Source organism: Muntiacus reevesi, chromosome 7 (genome assembly GCF_963930625.1).
Source record: "Muntiacus reevesi chromosome 7, mMunRee1.1, whole genome shotgun sequence".
Lineage (NCBI taxonomy): Eukaryota > Metazoa > Chordata > Mammalia > Artiodactyla > Cervidae > Muntiacus > Muntiacus reevesi.
This window is the reverse complement of record NC_089255.1, coordinates 3699222-3715742: the sequence shown is the minus strand read 5'-3', so window position 1 is coordinate 3715742 and position 16521 is coordinate 3699222. Positions and strand designations below refer to the sequence as shown.

Here is a 16521-nt window from a genome sequence, read left to right as displayed (position 1 = left end):
TACCCCCACTGTTGCATCCTTATGCACCATTCTGGGGCTTCCTTCCCTGGTGGCTCAGACAGTAAAGAATCTGCCTGCGGTGCGGGAGACCTGGGTTGATGCCCAGGTTGAGAAGGTCCCCTGGAGAAGGGAATGGCTACCCACTCCAGTATTCTTGCCTGGAGAATCCCATGGACAGAGGAGCCTGGAGGGCTACAGTCCATGGGGTTGCAGAGAGTCAGACAGGATTGAGTGATTAACACTTTCACTTTTCACTTTCAAAACAGATTTCCCATGAGTCAGCCGGATTATGCAGAGAAAAATAAAACTATGTAAAGATACTGAAACCGACATTCTACGCTCCACCCTAATCACCATGTAGTGAAGTCCACAGTTGACAAGTTCTAAATAGGTACAGAAAGCTTCTAATCAGGTCTTTAGTGCCTCAATCTTAAGTATAAGTGGACTGCTAAAGTTGCCTAAATACTGAAGGAAAACTTATAAAAGAGACTGAAGACAAAACAAAAACAGACAAACAAAAACCCAGAAAAGTACATCTCTGGGGGAACAGAAAATACACAAAGAGAAAAAATGTTAAAGATTATCATTAACATCTCTAAAGAAATAAAACAGTACATTTATGAATAAAAAAGCACGATGCTAGTTTAAAAAATGGGCATTTGAGGATCAAATATGAGACAATGGAAATTAATATACAGTAAAAGAAGAAATAAAATTCCAAAAGAAAGACCTTGAAAAAAAATTGAGATTGTCTTTTATATATGAAGCAAAAACAGAGGTGGAAAACAACACAGAGGGAAATGAGAAAATTATGGAACTCACAGAGAAGGACCAATATCTACACAACAAAAAAACAGGAACAAAAAAAATCATTAAATAATTCAAGAAAATTTCCAAGAACTGAAGGAGATTAACTCCAAGATTGGATAGGCCTACTGCATTAAACTAGAATAATTACACCATGATATACCCTTGTGCTGGAGAAGGAAATGGCAACCCACCCCAGTATTCTTGCCTGGAGAACCCCATGGACAGAGAAGCCTGGTAGGCTACCGCATATAGGGTCACAAAGAGTCAGTCGTACACAACTGAGTGACTGAGCATGCATACCGTGCTGCAATTTTAGATCACTGATCCTAAAAGTTTCCATCAAAAAACAGATAAAAAATGAGAACAGCATCAGACTGCTGCACCCTGGATGTCAGAAGTAAATGAAGTCCACAATGTTCTCAGAGAAAATGCTTTTCAAGCTAGAGTTTTCCATCCAGCAAGAGAGAAGAATGAAGTTGCCATATCTGCAAGGTCTCAAAAAAATATCTCTCACCCACCACCTTCCTTCAGAAGCTACTGGAAGATGAATTTTGTTAAAATGAGGGAATAAGTGAAGAAAGAGGGAAAAATGAGGTTCAAGAAAAAAGATATGCAACATACAAATAAAGCAAAGGAAACCTCCGCTTTGAGAAGCAGCTTAGAAAGTCCCCAGACGTTCAAGTTCGAAGCAAAATTGATAGATTTCCCCCAATATATATATAAATCCAGTAAAATTATATTTACATAATGTAGAAGAATTTAGAGATGACTTAGTCTAATTACATAAAAATCAGCAAAAACTAAGAAAACTAATTAAATAAAAAACCTAAGAAAACTAAGCAAATAAAAAGAGGTGATTAGTAATTCCAAAGAAAATAAAAGGATGTGCAGAAAAGGCAAAATGATTATAATGTACCATATAGTTCAATTACAAGTACAGTTCACACAGTAATAATAATGTAACTGTGGAATATAGATGATTGGTGTTTATGTAACTTACTGGGAAGAAAAATTACTTTTTGTGTGGGTAGAGTCAGGAAAGCAACATGTATATGAAAGTGAAAGAAAACTAAAATCCCAACTTCCTGAAAAATCTAGATGAAAAATCTAGAGGTAGCAGTATAAGCAATATCATTTGGAACTTTGGAAAGTTGTTACCAAAGAAATGGCTAAATGAATTTAAAGTGGTTGCTTCTGGAAAGAAGAAATGGGGGAGGTGTGTTCTGGGCTTGTTATTTTTGCAACAATTTTCATACAGATATTTTTCTTTGTTCAATTATTTGTATGCATGTGTGTGTACATTTTAGTTTCTTTCAAAAGCTAAATTTAAAAATACTTAGTTACTACGAACACCAACATCCCAATATTTAATAGTTCTATAAACCTCTAAGTCCTTGCTATATGTCTATTGCTAATTTCAACTGGAATTTTCTTCACCAAGGTCACAATAGGTTCCCTCCCCAGTTCCTCCGATTTATGTAACCAGTCTATTTTTGCTTGTTTGTTAAATGGCAAGGTTAATACTGCAGATGCTCTAACTGATGAACCCAGACCCGCTGAGCAGTTCTGAGACGGCATCTAGCTCCGCACTACCAGAGCTTTTCAGACAATATATCAAATACACATGGGGCCTTCTCACTAACTGCTGAGAGTTCAATAAAACCAAATATTCACCTATAAGCACCTTATCTGTAATCACGTGAACACTATTAAAAGTAGGCCCTACAATCAGCAAAGCACTTTAAGGCATCCCCACTTGTCTCAACCATCATCAACACTATAACCAAAGAGGTGCCCAAATGACTCAGTATTGCCATTAGACAAACATTTCTGATAGAAGTCTCTGCACAATGTGAAGGTCTCCAAGTTTTGATTATAAAGGCAGCAAAAGACAGCCCTCTACTGAAAACTGGTCAGATTAGAAAGAAAAATACATAATCATCAAGACATTGCTGTATGCAAAGTACCTTAGGAAAAGTTCTTTCTCATTCATTTAAAAGAAGCTCATAATAGAACCCCACATTTTCAAGCATAAGTCTCTACATGTTTCTGGTCTAAAATGTGTTCTTTCTCTCACTTTTAAGGACACTATAAGGCAAATTATGTTCTCAGGAAAAGAAACAAACTTACCTTTCACAAGCTCGGACAGTCCATGCGGCAATTATCCATAATGAGATACTAAAAACCAAGAGTACAGTTCCTGGGCATATAGTCATTAAAGTCTTCATAACAAAACGCGTATTGAAGTTTATCTTATTAAGTGCTCCAATGCTTCTAGAGGAGGCATCAGTGAAAAGTTTGCTATGTAAAAGCATGACTCTGGCAATCAGATAGAGTCTTAAGAACATTGGTATAGACAAAATGATATCCACGTCAGCGGTGGTGGTGGATGGGGCATAGGAGAAGGCAAGCCGGGCCGTCCATGTGAACGTGTAATTCCCAGGTATGGGGTGAATAGCACACACCAGTATCTCCAAGCAGATGAAGAAGATACGCTCATAAGTCATGGCTATTCTCCAGTCATCTGCACCGTTGTCCACCATGAACAACTGGAAGATAAAGGAGAAAGTCAGCTCAGCATGGTGAACGGTCCACAAGGCTCAGCGCAGGTTTTCAAAACACATCACAGGCGACGTCAAGCAATCACGGCACGTGCTAGGCCTTAACTTCTAAATGCGAGTAGCCAGGTACACTATTTTAAGAAAATGGCATTGGCACAGAAGAACTTTATTTTGTAAAAATTAAGATTACAAACTCGCCATACAGGAGCTGAGGCTATTTTGGAGTCTATGCTCTTGTACAATCATGTCAGTGATAGCATTTAAAAACAAGGGATTGGGGCCTAACAGTAACGTACCTCCCCCTTAGCTGAAGTCAGAAAGGCTTGCCTTGTAACAAGCTGTTCTTCTCCTTGAGGATCTAGATGTAAACCTTGCACAATTCTAGCCATATTCTCAGCAAAATCTACTTACAGTGCCTGGGCAATCGGTTATACCCTTTAATGCAACAATACAGGAGAGTTCTTACAGATAATCTTATTTTTGGCTTCTGAAAGAAAATCACAAGGGACCACAGACAAATGTGGCAAAAACGTTTCTCCCAGCTGCCTTGCCACTGCTCTATATTTTACCTCTTTCCTTCTGCTCTCCCGAAGCCTTCCCTCGGATTATTAATTTGTTTTCAATCTTTCTTTCCATAATAAAGGTTCCTTTTCCCTACTTCTGTCATTCCTCACTCCACAATGAACGAAAACAAAGAAAAGAAAGAAAAAGAAGATAGACAATAAAAGGAACAGAAAAGAATGTTTCCTGTCTTCCCCGGCTGTTCAGTAAACAAGTCCCCCAGGCTCTAGATCACAAACAACCAGAGGCATCTGGAAATGTGTGGTGACATTTCTGACTGCCACAGTGTCTTGTGAAGGCTACTGGCATTTAGAGCCGGGAAGCCAGCGGTGCCAAGCTCGCTGTAATTCTGAGAGTCCCACGCACAAAACAGACCTGTCTGCCCAGAATGCCAACAGTGCTCTCCCACTGAGAAAGATGACATATTCTTTGCCTTTTGGGAGGTAGCCAATTTCTGTACAAAGCATGAGATGAAAGCAACCCAAGTGAGAACACAGAGTTCTCAGGTACCAGTTGCAGAGGAAGTTGGTCGAGCAGATTTTCACGATGATTGGATTCTATGATCTCTGCTCCTCTGGAGTCAAAATAGTCATTTCCCTACCACTTGCATGCTAAGTTGCTTCAGCCGTGTCTGACTCTGTGCAATCCTATGGAGTGTAGCCTGCCAGGCTCCTCTGTCCATGGAATTCTCCAGGCAAGAATACTGGGGTGGGTTGCCATGCCCTCCTCCTCCCCGCAGCACTTAGATGGTAACAAGTTCCCATTCTAAATTAATGGTCCTGCAGGTCATGGCTACTGCCCATATTGTTATTCAAACACTGCCCTAGGCAATACTTGCAAAGGCAGGAATTTGAGAACAAAATGATCACTTCTTTCTGGTACTTCAAAAAAGTTGGAGAATAAGCAGGATCTCTTATCAAGTTTTCAACAAATTAAGTTATGGCAACATATGGTTTTCTGTATGCCTTTATCATTAACTTTCTACCTAGGGAACTCTAAGGGTTTGATAAATAAATGCTGCTGCTGCTGCTGCTGCTAAGTCCCTTCAGTCGTGTCTGACTCTGTGTAATCCCATAGACGGCAGCCCACCAGGCTCCCCCGTCCCTGGGATTCTCCAGGCAAGAACACTGGAGTGGGTTGCCATTTCTTTCTCCAATGCATGAAAGTGAAAAGTGAAAGTGAAGTCTCCCAGTCATGTCCGAGTCTGTGCGACCCCATGGACTGCAGCCCACCAGGCTCCTCCATCCATGGGATTTTCCAGGCAAGAGTACTGGAGTGGGTTGCCATTGCCTTCTCCAAATAAATGCTAAGAGACAGTAAAAATTAGACTTTCCAGTTTCCAAGAAAGAAACATCATAAATAAAGCCATTAAGTTGACCACAGAAATATTCTTGTGCAGTTCACCACTTTCAATACCACACTGGCATAAAAGAGTTCAATAATAAAGATATACAAAAGATTGTATAGATATAATGGTAGAAGCCTTCTAAACTGTTTATCAATGACTATTTACAGGATACTCTATAACTCTTCAGGAATGTGAACCCAAAATCTCTTAAGGTCCTTATGTCCAAAAGGGTGTCTTCCTCCAACTAGCTACTTTGAGAGGCTCTATACATTCTAGAGACACTATCCCTACTCTTGGTAAAGTGCTATCAAGTGCCAGTGTAAGTCACATAAGAAAAACAATATTGGTATTTAAGTCTACATTTCCATTTCTACTGAAAATGATATTACCCAGTTTGTCTCCTTTCTTCACCAAACAAGGCTCTGAACGACTTGGAAACATATCAAATCCACCCCCAAAAGGAGTCATCAGCACCAAGACACCGGATAGACAGAAGCTGTGCGACAGATTCTCAGCACGATTCCAAGACAGGCTTTCCTCGCGCCCTTCTGGGCAATAGCAGCATCAGAGCAGAAGCAGTGCCTTCCGAGGTGAGCGGTAAAGCAATGTGTAATTCTGACAGGTTACTTCCAGGCTCCTATTTCTCCTGGTCCTCCCCCATCACTCCCAGAGCACTTGCTCCTCTGACCTCAGGCTTTCCATCGCCTTCTCTGCTCACTTCCCTAACGAGGCTGGTTCACTCCATTCCTTCCCAGCACTCCAACCACTGTGTCATCAGTACCCTCAGCAGCCTTCTCCCTCGTGACCTACCCCGGTCACTTTCCATCGTGGACGTACAGGCGGGCTGGGCCCACCACAGGCCCATGCCTTCAGCACAGCTGAACCCTCAGTGTCTCTGCCATCATCCTCCAATTCCACAGCTTCTGCTCCAGACAGGCGTCTTTCCCTCCAGGGCCAACTTTGTTCCTGTCAGTACACTCGCCCTCAGTACCAGAAATACCTCCATTTTATACTTCAGTCACAAGCTCACCTACATCTCATCCTTTTTTCCCTATTTCCACTGTCTTCTGTTCCACCTACTTACAGCAATGTTCCACGGAAATCCAGTTCCCCTCCACCGACAGCCCCATTCCTGTGCTTTCTCCGTCTAAGCAGATGATACAAGCAAGTTCAAATCCCCGTCGTTCATGAAAATCAGAGCAACACAAACAAGGGCTTCCCTGGTGGCTCAGACGGTAAAGTGTCTGCCTGCAATGCGGGAGACCCAGGTTCGATCCCTGAGTCAGGAAGATCCCCTGGAGAAGGAAATGGCAACCCACTCCAGTACTCTTGCCTGGAAAATTCCATGGACAGAGGAGCCTGGTAGGCTACAGTCCATGGGGTCACAAAGAGTCGGACACAACTGAGCGACTTCACTTCACTTCAACACAGAGTCCCCGCCAGCTCTGTGTCTGCCCCAAGTAGTCTTCATTTTTCATTTTTCTTTCAGCCCCAGCACCTCCATGAGGTTTTCATCCTCATCACCCATCACTCCACCAATACAGCTCTGCCTAAGGGTCAGTCAAAATACCTTAATTATGAACTCTAGTCTTTCCAACTTAATCTTTATCTCACTTTTATCTGATATGAATCATTTTTTCCTTCCTAAAAAAGATCTCTGGCTTGTGTGACATTGCTTTTTAAAAATATCTGCTGCCATTCTAAAGAATCTATCTCATTTTCCCGAAAAAAAGCACTTTCCCCTTACAACCATTCATGAGTCCCTTCTCTACTGTCCTCTGTGGTGTCCATCTCTGACTCTTCTGTACTTTCTGGGAGGACCTCTTCCATGCCTTTTACCTCTACAACCAGATTCCTCCTACTGGAAGCCACCATCCATCCTCCAGTGACCTTCTGAAAATGGAAATTATACAATCCTATTGATATCAAGATTAAAACCATTCCAAGCCACCCTCCCCCCGGCAGTTCAGCAATCTGTTTTTGCCTATCTCTTCAAACTCATTCCCTGTTTCTCCTCTTACATCCCCCTCTGGTTGCAGATTTCAGAACACACTACCCTAATCATGGTTCTCTGTCCTTGTCCATTCTGTCTTAAGGAAAGTCTTTCCACCAAGCAAATTCTTCTTACTTTAAGACCAAATTCCACAGTCTCACCTTCCTTAGGACACCGTCCAGGCTGAGACAAATCTGCAAGTCTCCCTCTTTTGTTCCACTGTGATCTCTGCGTGTGCCCCTTATAGATGCCACCACAGAGGACAAGAAGGACTTCTTTGTCAGACCATCACTCTACTCGCCTGCGAGGCTCCATATGTATCTGGCAAAGAATTATAAACACTTGGAAAATGAACTGCCTTGCTGTTTCTCAGTTAATATTGATTACCCTAATCACTAGACAGGTCCTAATGCTAATTGAGCATGCTCAGAGGAGATGAGAATACTAACACTGAACACAAGTGAAATAAATCTATGATATTCTCCAAATTTGTAGAGAACACATCCTATTAGATGCTAAGTCATTGCAGCAGCATAATCCTGCAATTTGACAGCATGTTCAATAATGTCCCCAGAGAAATTTTCTATCATGTAGTTGCTTTTTACTATCTGGGGTTTAATCAACACCTGAAATTATTTTAATTCCTGGTTTTATCACAGTACATACTTCAGTGCTAAAGAAAGAAATATTTCCTTCTACTCTTCACCTACCCCCATCCGTAATAGCTGCTTGTCCCTTTGTTTTATCGCTTATTCACCATATATTCAGTGTACTGAATACTCACTATGTGCCAGGCATTCTGCCACGGATTAGCCCCAAGGTAGGATTTGTAGCAGACAGAGAGTCTGCCCCATGGAACTAACTTTCACCAAGAAAAGAAGAGAAAATCGAAGAAGCAGACCTAAAGCAATTGACTAAAATAATTACGTCTGTGTATACTGCCATGAAGCAAACAAACAAGAGGTGAAATAGAGGACGATAAACTGGGGGGGACAGACGTGGTAATCAGGGAAGGCATCCTGAGAAGCAGCACCTAAGGCAGCATCTGGGGAAAGAGAAGAGCCAGCCATATAAACGGCCAGAAGAAGAGCGTTCCAGCAGAAGAGACGGCACACATAAAAGCCATCGGCTACAAAAGCTGAGCATGCTTAAGGAAACGTAAGAGCAGCAGAGTGGCAGAGCAAGCGGCCGAGAGAAAGGAGAGGAGTTTGGAGAGACAAGGGTGGAGAGACATGTGTGACCTTGACGACCGCAGTGTCAAGACTGGATTTCAGCCGAGTGCACTGAATCTGCTGAAGAATGCTAGGCGAGAACCGACACGATGCGATGCACAGGCTAAACCAGAGTTTACGAGCGAGGATACAAGTTAGGAAGTTCTACTGCATCTGACTGGTAGGTAGTATCCCCCTGACCTGGACCAGGATCAGCGAGGGTTGCCATGGAAATGAATACAGTGGGTGCACTAGAGAAATATTTTGGAAATCTAGCTAGATCTTGCTGATGGGCTGAATGTGGGAGTGATTCAAAAAAAGAGAATCAGAAATGACCAAGCTTCTACTCTGACAAACACAGTGGATGTCTGTGCCATTTCCTGAGTACAATGGGCTGGACGTGGGGAGCAGGGAGGTTCCATTTTGGCCACTGTCATTTGAGTATAGATGCCAAGTAGGCAGCAGGATATGCAAGTCACTCAGAGGAGAACTTTGGACTATTGAAATAGATTTGGAAGGCATCAGTAAAGAGTTTTATGACATCAAAAGAAAATTTAGAGGGAACGAAGAGGGCAGGACACAGGGCCAAGTCCCGAGGAGCCCCGAGGTGGAGGGCAGCCGGGACGCCAAGCCTGGCTGTGAAGCAGGAAGAAAAGAAAATGTTTTTAGAGTCAAGGGCAAGGGCTGTCAATTATAAACAGTCCAATAATAGCTACCAGGTTCAGAGCTATGATAAGGCACCCAATATTCTATACAGAATAAGAAAACACTCTAAAGTTTCATCAACTGACTCCAGGTCAAGAATGAAAATCCAACTGTAAAAATATTCCCATCACATTAATATGACCCATATAATACATAAACGATCTCTTTTAAGCTAACTTGTGGGGGAGTTAGAGTAATCAAAATGACAGATATTAAACCATATCTGTATTCATTTTTCATTTTGATGTTGATCAAAGAAGAAAGATTCCAGGGCAAAAGCATGACGGTTTCATCTACTTTAATCCTAGAGCTGTGGTTAATGGTCTTTGCCAGAGTAAAGTAACGTGGGCATAACAGGACATGCTCTCCAAATATATCCCATCACAAGCTTCCATTGCAACCACTTTCCATTTGCTCAGATATCCAACGCACAATCTACTTCAAGCTCATCGTCCAAGATGAGGTGGCAGTGAGAGTCAGCGGCGAAAAGCGGGTGGCACAGGCCCGCCCCAGGATCAGCTCAGGCGCTGGCACAAGGCCCTCAGCTGAGCCAGCGGAGGAGAGGGAGGGGCTGAGCGGCAGACGCCTCAGCCGCCTTCCAATTGCAGAATAACTGCTTACACTGCCGTGTTATGTCTGTGCAGCGAAGTCAGCCAGCCACATGAGTACCCCCTGGGGCCTCCCCACCCCTGCAGCCCATCCCTCTAGGTCATCGCAGAGCACTGGGCTGAGCTCCGCGGGCTGCACGAGTCCCACAAGTTCTCTACTCACACGTGGCGCTGGATATATGTCAGCCTACTCTCAGTCCTTCAGGAAAACATGTGTTAGGTATTCACACGTGTGTTTGAAATCTAGAAAGGTGGTACGGATGAGCCCGTTTGCAGGGCAGGAGCAGAGACGCAGATGCAGAGAGCAGACTTGTGGACACAGAGGTGGAAGGGCAGCCGCCTTCGACTCATGCATTTTCTCTCCAGTGAGGTGAAAGCTCTCTGGTCTGATCTCAGGACAGGGTCTCATATATCATGAGTTTCCTTTCCAGTAGAGAATTCACAGCAGTGCTCAGCACAGACGTGGTGCTTGAAAATCATTCTAAATAAAATGTTTAGGCGTGTATTTATTAAGAAAGTAAGTATAGGTAGAATAACCAAAACGACAACAATAATAACAAAAAAAAACCTCTGAAAAGGAAAAGTAAGACGGAGAAGCAGTTCTGGTAGATTATTGAACAAGACTGAAACCATGTGGTACTGGGACATAGCTCGCTGAGAGGCCGGTGGGACAGCACAGACTAGACCAAACGAGACCCAACACACCAGGAAATTCACAGTATTATAAGGCAGACCATCAAACCAGCGAGGAAAACACAGTTTATTACAAAATGATTTGGGGACAACTAAATAGCCAACTGGAGAAACATAAAGTTAAATGGATGCTTCACACCAAATATATCAAGAAAAATTCCAGGTGGATGAAAGATTTAGATATAAAAATGAAACTAAACTACTAACATAGAAGAAAGCAAGTAAGAATTATTCTGTAAGCTCACTAAATGGAAGGTCTTTTAAATTATTTATTTACTTTTTATTGATGTATTGATTTACAATAGTGTGTTAGTTTTAGGTGTACAGAAAAGTGACCCAGTTATACATGTATATGTATTTTCTTTTTCATATTGTTCTTTATTATGGTAAGGAAAGCCTTTTAACTCTGACAAAAACACCAGAGTCTTAAAAGAAAATATTGATACTTTTTTTAATTAGCTATACTAATGTTTCTGCTTTCTGCACCTGGCCAAAACTATAATAAAGAGAATAAAAAAGACAAACACCAAAACATAGGGAAACTCTTCATAACTGTTACCACAAATAAAACTAATTTCCCTAATTGTATAAAATTTCCCATAATTCTTTATGAAAGAGATGAGCAGACTAACAAAAAAATAAACAAATGATAAAAATAGCAGGTCATGGAAAAGGAAATAGAAATAGTTCTTAAACCTATAAAAAAAAAGCTCAACTTCAATCATACGGTGAAAATATGATACCGTGTTTTTGACCTGTCATACTGAACAATATCTAAAAGTTTTATAATACACAATACTAATGAAGGTGTGGAGAAATAGGAGCACTCATACACTGGGTGGAAGTGTAAATCAGTACAACCCCAGGGAGGGCAATTTATCAGGTTATAAATGTACATGTTCTTTGACCATGCAATTTCATTTTCTTAGATGAAATCTGTCCTATTGACATATTTACATATGTGAGAATAAGCATGTATGGATATTTTTATAGCATAGATTGTATATTAGCAAAAGATTAGAAATAATCTCAATATCCACTAATAGGGAAAAGGGTTAAACAAATTGGAGATATCCACAAAATGGAACAGTAGGCTATTTAGAAAAGATGATAAAATTGTTATATATTATTCAAGGTCTATTAAGTCACTCAGTTGAACAACAATAAGAGTATTCTATATGCTCCTATTTGTGTAGCTTTGTTAACAGGAGAACATATATCCATATTTGTATGTGCATAAAATATCTGAAAGAATATTCTAGAACTTACTGATAAATGCTGCTTAGTGGAGGTAAAGTGAGTGGCTGGGGATGAGAAATGGAAGGGAGACTTTCAATGATATATTTTAATACTCTTATTGTGGAGTCATGTGAATGAATTAATAACAAAAATAAAGGAAATGACTGAAGAAGAGAAGAAGGGAAAATGAGAATGACTGAGTTCATTAGACATTCAATTGCAACCCTAACAAATAGTTTATACGTGCAAACCTGCTAAGCTAGAAAGCAGTAACTGACATTCAAAATGATAATCTACAGACATGAAAGGCATTGAATACAATTTGTATCGGAACTGTTCTGCTTACCAAGGCAAAACCTTGAACCATTACATTACATAACTGTTTTCAACAGCATGAACAAAAAATAAACAAGACTTCTTGGTTAACCTTTTAACCAAATATTCAACAAGACCAAGTTCTGCTGTTCATTCAGTTACTGAATGCTTCTGCTTGTAAGGTTCTATGGATACAAAGGTTCAAAAGCCTCTTAGTGTTCGACAAGGAAGTGAAATATAAATGAATAATCACTGTGTTGGCGGAAATTGCCAAAAGAGAGGCATGAAGAAGACACTGAGAAAAATAAAGAGGAGTCTCCATCATAAACTAGTACATGACACCTCCCCCTTCTTCCACTTCCATTGCCTGGACTCTTCATGTAACTCAGGACTAAGAACTTCCAAGCTGAGTTCTTGGATATCTAGGGGATAGTGGCCCAAAGGAAAATGCACAAAAGGTGTTCATGCAAAAAACAGAGTCCTTACTCAGAAACCAACTTTCGGATGAAATAAAGTGAAAAGTTACTAAAAAGTGAAGACAATAATGAGGATCTCCTCATTAAGGCATCAGGCTTCCCTGGTAGGTCAGCTGGTAAAGAATCCGCCTGCAATGCAGGAGACCCTGGTTCAGCTGCTGGGTTGCGAAGATCCCCTGGAGAAGGGACAGGCTACCCACTCCAGTATTCATGGGCTTCCCTGGTGGCTCAGACAATATAGAATCTGCCTGCAATGTGAGAGACCTGGGTTCCATTCCTGGGTTGGGAAGATCCCCTGGAGGAGGGCATGGCAACCCACTCCAGTAGTTTTGCCTGGAGAATCCCAGGGACAGAGGAGCCTGGTGGGCTGCAGTCATGGGGTCACAAAGAGTCAGACACAATTGAGCAACTAAGCATAGCGCAGCACAAGACGAAGTCAGTGAAGAGCTCAGACCACAACTTCCTGCCGCAGACTAGGTCAAAGAACAAACAGGCAAAGAGAGAAGATGTCAGTGGTTTCACTGAGATTCCTGCCGAGACCCTCAGCCCAGGACTGGAGGAGGAAAATCCAGAAAAGTTATGTTTAGAGTTCATCTTCTGGGTTCACTGCTGAGCAAAACTGGGAAGATTTCCTTATCACCCACCCTGGAGCCTTTCTTTGCTTTTGGAGCCTCTTGCCCACCCCGGCAGTCCCGTGCACTCACGCTGCCCTGAGAGCTTTCTGCATCCAAGAAGGAGGATTTCCAAACTGCTGCACTAAAATATTAATCAATGAATTGCTAACTCCTCCCTGGGGGAAGAGTGTAAAGAACCGGACTGCAATGTAGAAAAGTCAGGCTCAGCCTCCAGATGGTCTAACTTGTTACAGGCCCTTAGGAAGTCAGGTGAACTTCATGGACATATTTCTTCTGTCATCTGTAAAATGGAGATAATGTTATTTGCTGTCTCTGAAAGTACTTGTACTGATGAAATAAACAGCCGGCATACGTCAGGGCCAATACTGTGCCACTCCCCTCCCTCTTCTCCCTTTTCCATCTCCATTACAGAAACGTCCACTTTCACAGACTCTCTTGCAGGTACGTGTAGCCGTGCGATATAATCGTGACCAGACATCATAAGCAGGGGCACTTACTAGAATGTCATTGCTTTCTTGGATAAAAATGACATCTTACTGGCAAAGGACTCTTCATTCCCTTCCTCTGACCCTAAAAAGAGGTGATGTCTGGGTCTGCCGAAGTCATCTTGAGATCATAAGAAAAAGGTGAAAAGAATCACAGTCGTGCCACCCCTGACATCTGGAGCCACGAGTCAGCAGCCACGGACTCCATGTGCTTAAGCTATTATTAGTTGGGTTTTTTGTTAAGCAGCTAAAAGTATGTCTACATTTAATTTAATATACCTGCAACTGCTTTGTAGGCTTCTTAGGTTGCTCAGTGATAAGGAATCTGCCTGTCAATGCAGGAGACGCAGGTTTGGTTTATGGGTTGGATCACCTGAAGTAGGAAATGACAACCACGCCAGTATTTATTCTTGCCTGGAAAATCCCATGGACAAAGGAGCCTGGTGGGCTACAGTCCAAAGACTCTTCGGGGTTGCAAAGAGTCAAACACAACTGAGCAACTGAGCACATACATGCTATGTACAGGTCCATAAAAATAGGGCTTCCTTCGTAGCTCATTTGGTAAAGAATCTGCCTGCAATGCAGGAGACCTAGGTTTGATCCCTGGGTTGGGAAGATCCCCTGGAGAAAGAAATGGCAGCCCACTCCAGTATTCTTGCTTGGAGAATCCCATAGATAGAAGAGCCTGCAAGGCTATAGTCCATGGGGTTGCAACAGTCGGACACAACTTAGCGACTAAACCAACACCATAAAAATAAGGAATAATCATTAACTTAAACACTCTCAAGAGTCCCTTGGACTGCAAAGAGATCAAATCAGTCAATCCTAAAGGAAATCAACCTTGAATACTCATTGGAAGGACTGATGCTGATGCTGAAGCTCCAATACTTTGGTCACCTGATGTGAAGAGCGAACTCATTGGAAAAGACCCTGATTCTGAGTAAGATTGAGGGCAGGAAGAGAAGGGGATGATAGAGGATGAGATGGTTAGACAGTATCACTGACTTGATGGACATGAATTTGAGCAAACTCCAAGAGATAGTGAAGGACAGGGGAGCTGGGCATGCTGCAGTCCATGGGGTCGCAAAGATTTGGACACAACTGAGTGACTGAACAACAAAACACTTAATAGAGAGAGCAGTCAATATTTCAAAAGGGATGTATATCAAATGTTAGAATTTAAAGTATATATGGTGACTATGGAGTGGCAGAGTTACTTCTTGGAAGGCTTTTGTTCATGGCTTTTAAATATCAGATGCTCAGAATATCAAACTGTATCAGTTCAGTTCAGTCGCTCAGTCATGTACAACTCTTTGTAACCCCATGGACTGCAGCACGCCAGGCCTCCCTGTCCATCACCAACTCCCAGAGTTTACTCAAACTCATGTTCATTGAGTTGGTGATGCCATCCAACCATCTCACCCTCTGTTGTCCCCTTCTCTTCCTGCCTTCAATATTTCCCAGAAATCTGTATGCAGGTCAGGAAGCAACAGTTAGAACTGGACATGGAACAACAGACTGCTTCCAAATAGGGAAAGGAGTATGTCAAGGATGTATATTATCACCCTGCTTATTTAACTTCTATGTAGAGTACATCATGAGAAACGCTGGACTGGATGAAGCACAAGCTGGAATCAAGATTGCTGGGAGAAATATCAATAACTTCAGATATGCAGGTGACATCACCCTTATGGCAGAAAGTGAAGAAGAACTAAAGGGCCTCTTGACGAAAGTGAAAGAGGAAAGTGAAAAAGTTGGCTTGAAATTCAATATTCAGAAAACTAAGATCATGGCATCTGGTCTCATCATTTCACGGCAAATAGATGGGGAAACAGTGGAAACAGTGACAGACTTTATTTTCTTGGGCTTCAAAATCACTGCAGATGGTGATTGCAGCCATGAAATTAAAAGACACTTGCTCCTTGGAAGAAAAGTTATGACCAACCTAGACTATACTTTGCCAACAAAGGTCCATCGCGTCAAAGCTATGGTTTTTCCAGTAGTCATGTATGGACGTGAGAGTTGGACTAAAAAGAAAGCTGAGCACCAAAGAATTGATGCTTTTGAACTGTGGTGTTAGGGAGACTCTTGAGAGTCCCTTGGACTGCAAGGAGATCCAACCAGTCAATCCTAAAGGAAATCAGTCCTGAATATTCATTGGAAGGACTGATCTTGAAGCTGAAACTCCAATACTTTGGCTATCTGAAGTGGAGAATTGACTCATTTGAAAATACCCTGATGTCACTGTATGGCTCACAGGAAACACACACAGATGCTTTGGAGCCAGTGAAGCTTGGATTTAATTTTTGACTTGACCACTTACTAGCTTGTGGTTTTGGGCAAGATAAATAATCTCTCTAAATCTCAAGTTGCTTATCGACAAAAATTTAAGATAAAGTTAATCTTGCATGATTATCATGAGGCAATAACACACTGAAGACCCCAGTAAAAATGACCCCATGAATAAGTAATAATATTCCACAGAATCAAGTGGGGCAAGAATATAAATTAAGTACTAACTTATAAAAATGAGAAAGTCAGTCATGGAAAAGGAGGAAGGGAAATGCAAAAGGAAAAATAGATCAAAGCAAAGTCGTTATTGAGAGGAGATACAGAAACTTCAAATGTACCTATTTTGAAAGAATTTGTACCCAACTATGAATTTCTGAATTCTCCTTTTCTGAGTTAGACAAGAGCTATGTCTACAGACCAAAATCTTACACTAGTCCAGTGTGGTCCAGTAATTTAAGGTTATCAAAAATCCATGCCCTGCTGCTTTTAAAACTTATTAAAATCTTATCCCCCCTTTACATGGCTTCTCTCAACAGGTCCCACTGTTGGGGCCACTCAGGCATTTTCCATGTGCCGATGTATTATTGGG

At 41.7% G+C, this 16521-nt stretch overlaps 1 protein-coding gene across 1 annotated transcript in view; it reads right to left on the bottom strand.

Annotated features, from left to right (window-relative positions):
- Positions 1-16521, bottom strand: part of KCNN2 (potassium calcium-activated channel subfamily N member 2) — a 162186-nt gene that overhangs the window by 116009 nt on the left and 29656 nt on the right. Inside the window, exon 4 of the mRNA XM_065940873.1 lies at positions 2941-3359. Coding sequence (XP_065796945.1) covers positions 2941-3359 — 419 coding nt within the window. The remainder of the gene's footprint in view (positions 1-2940; positions 3360-16521) is intronic.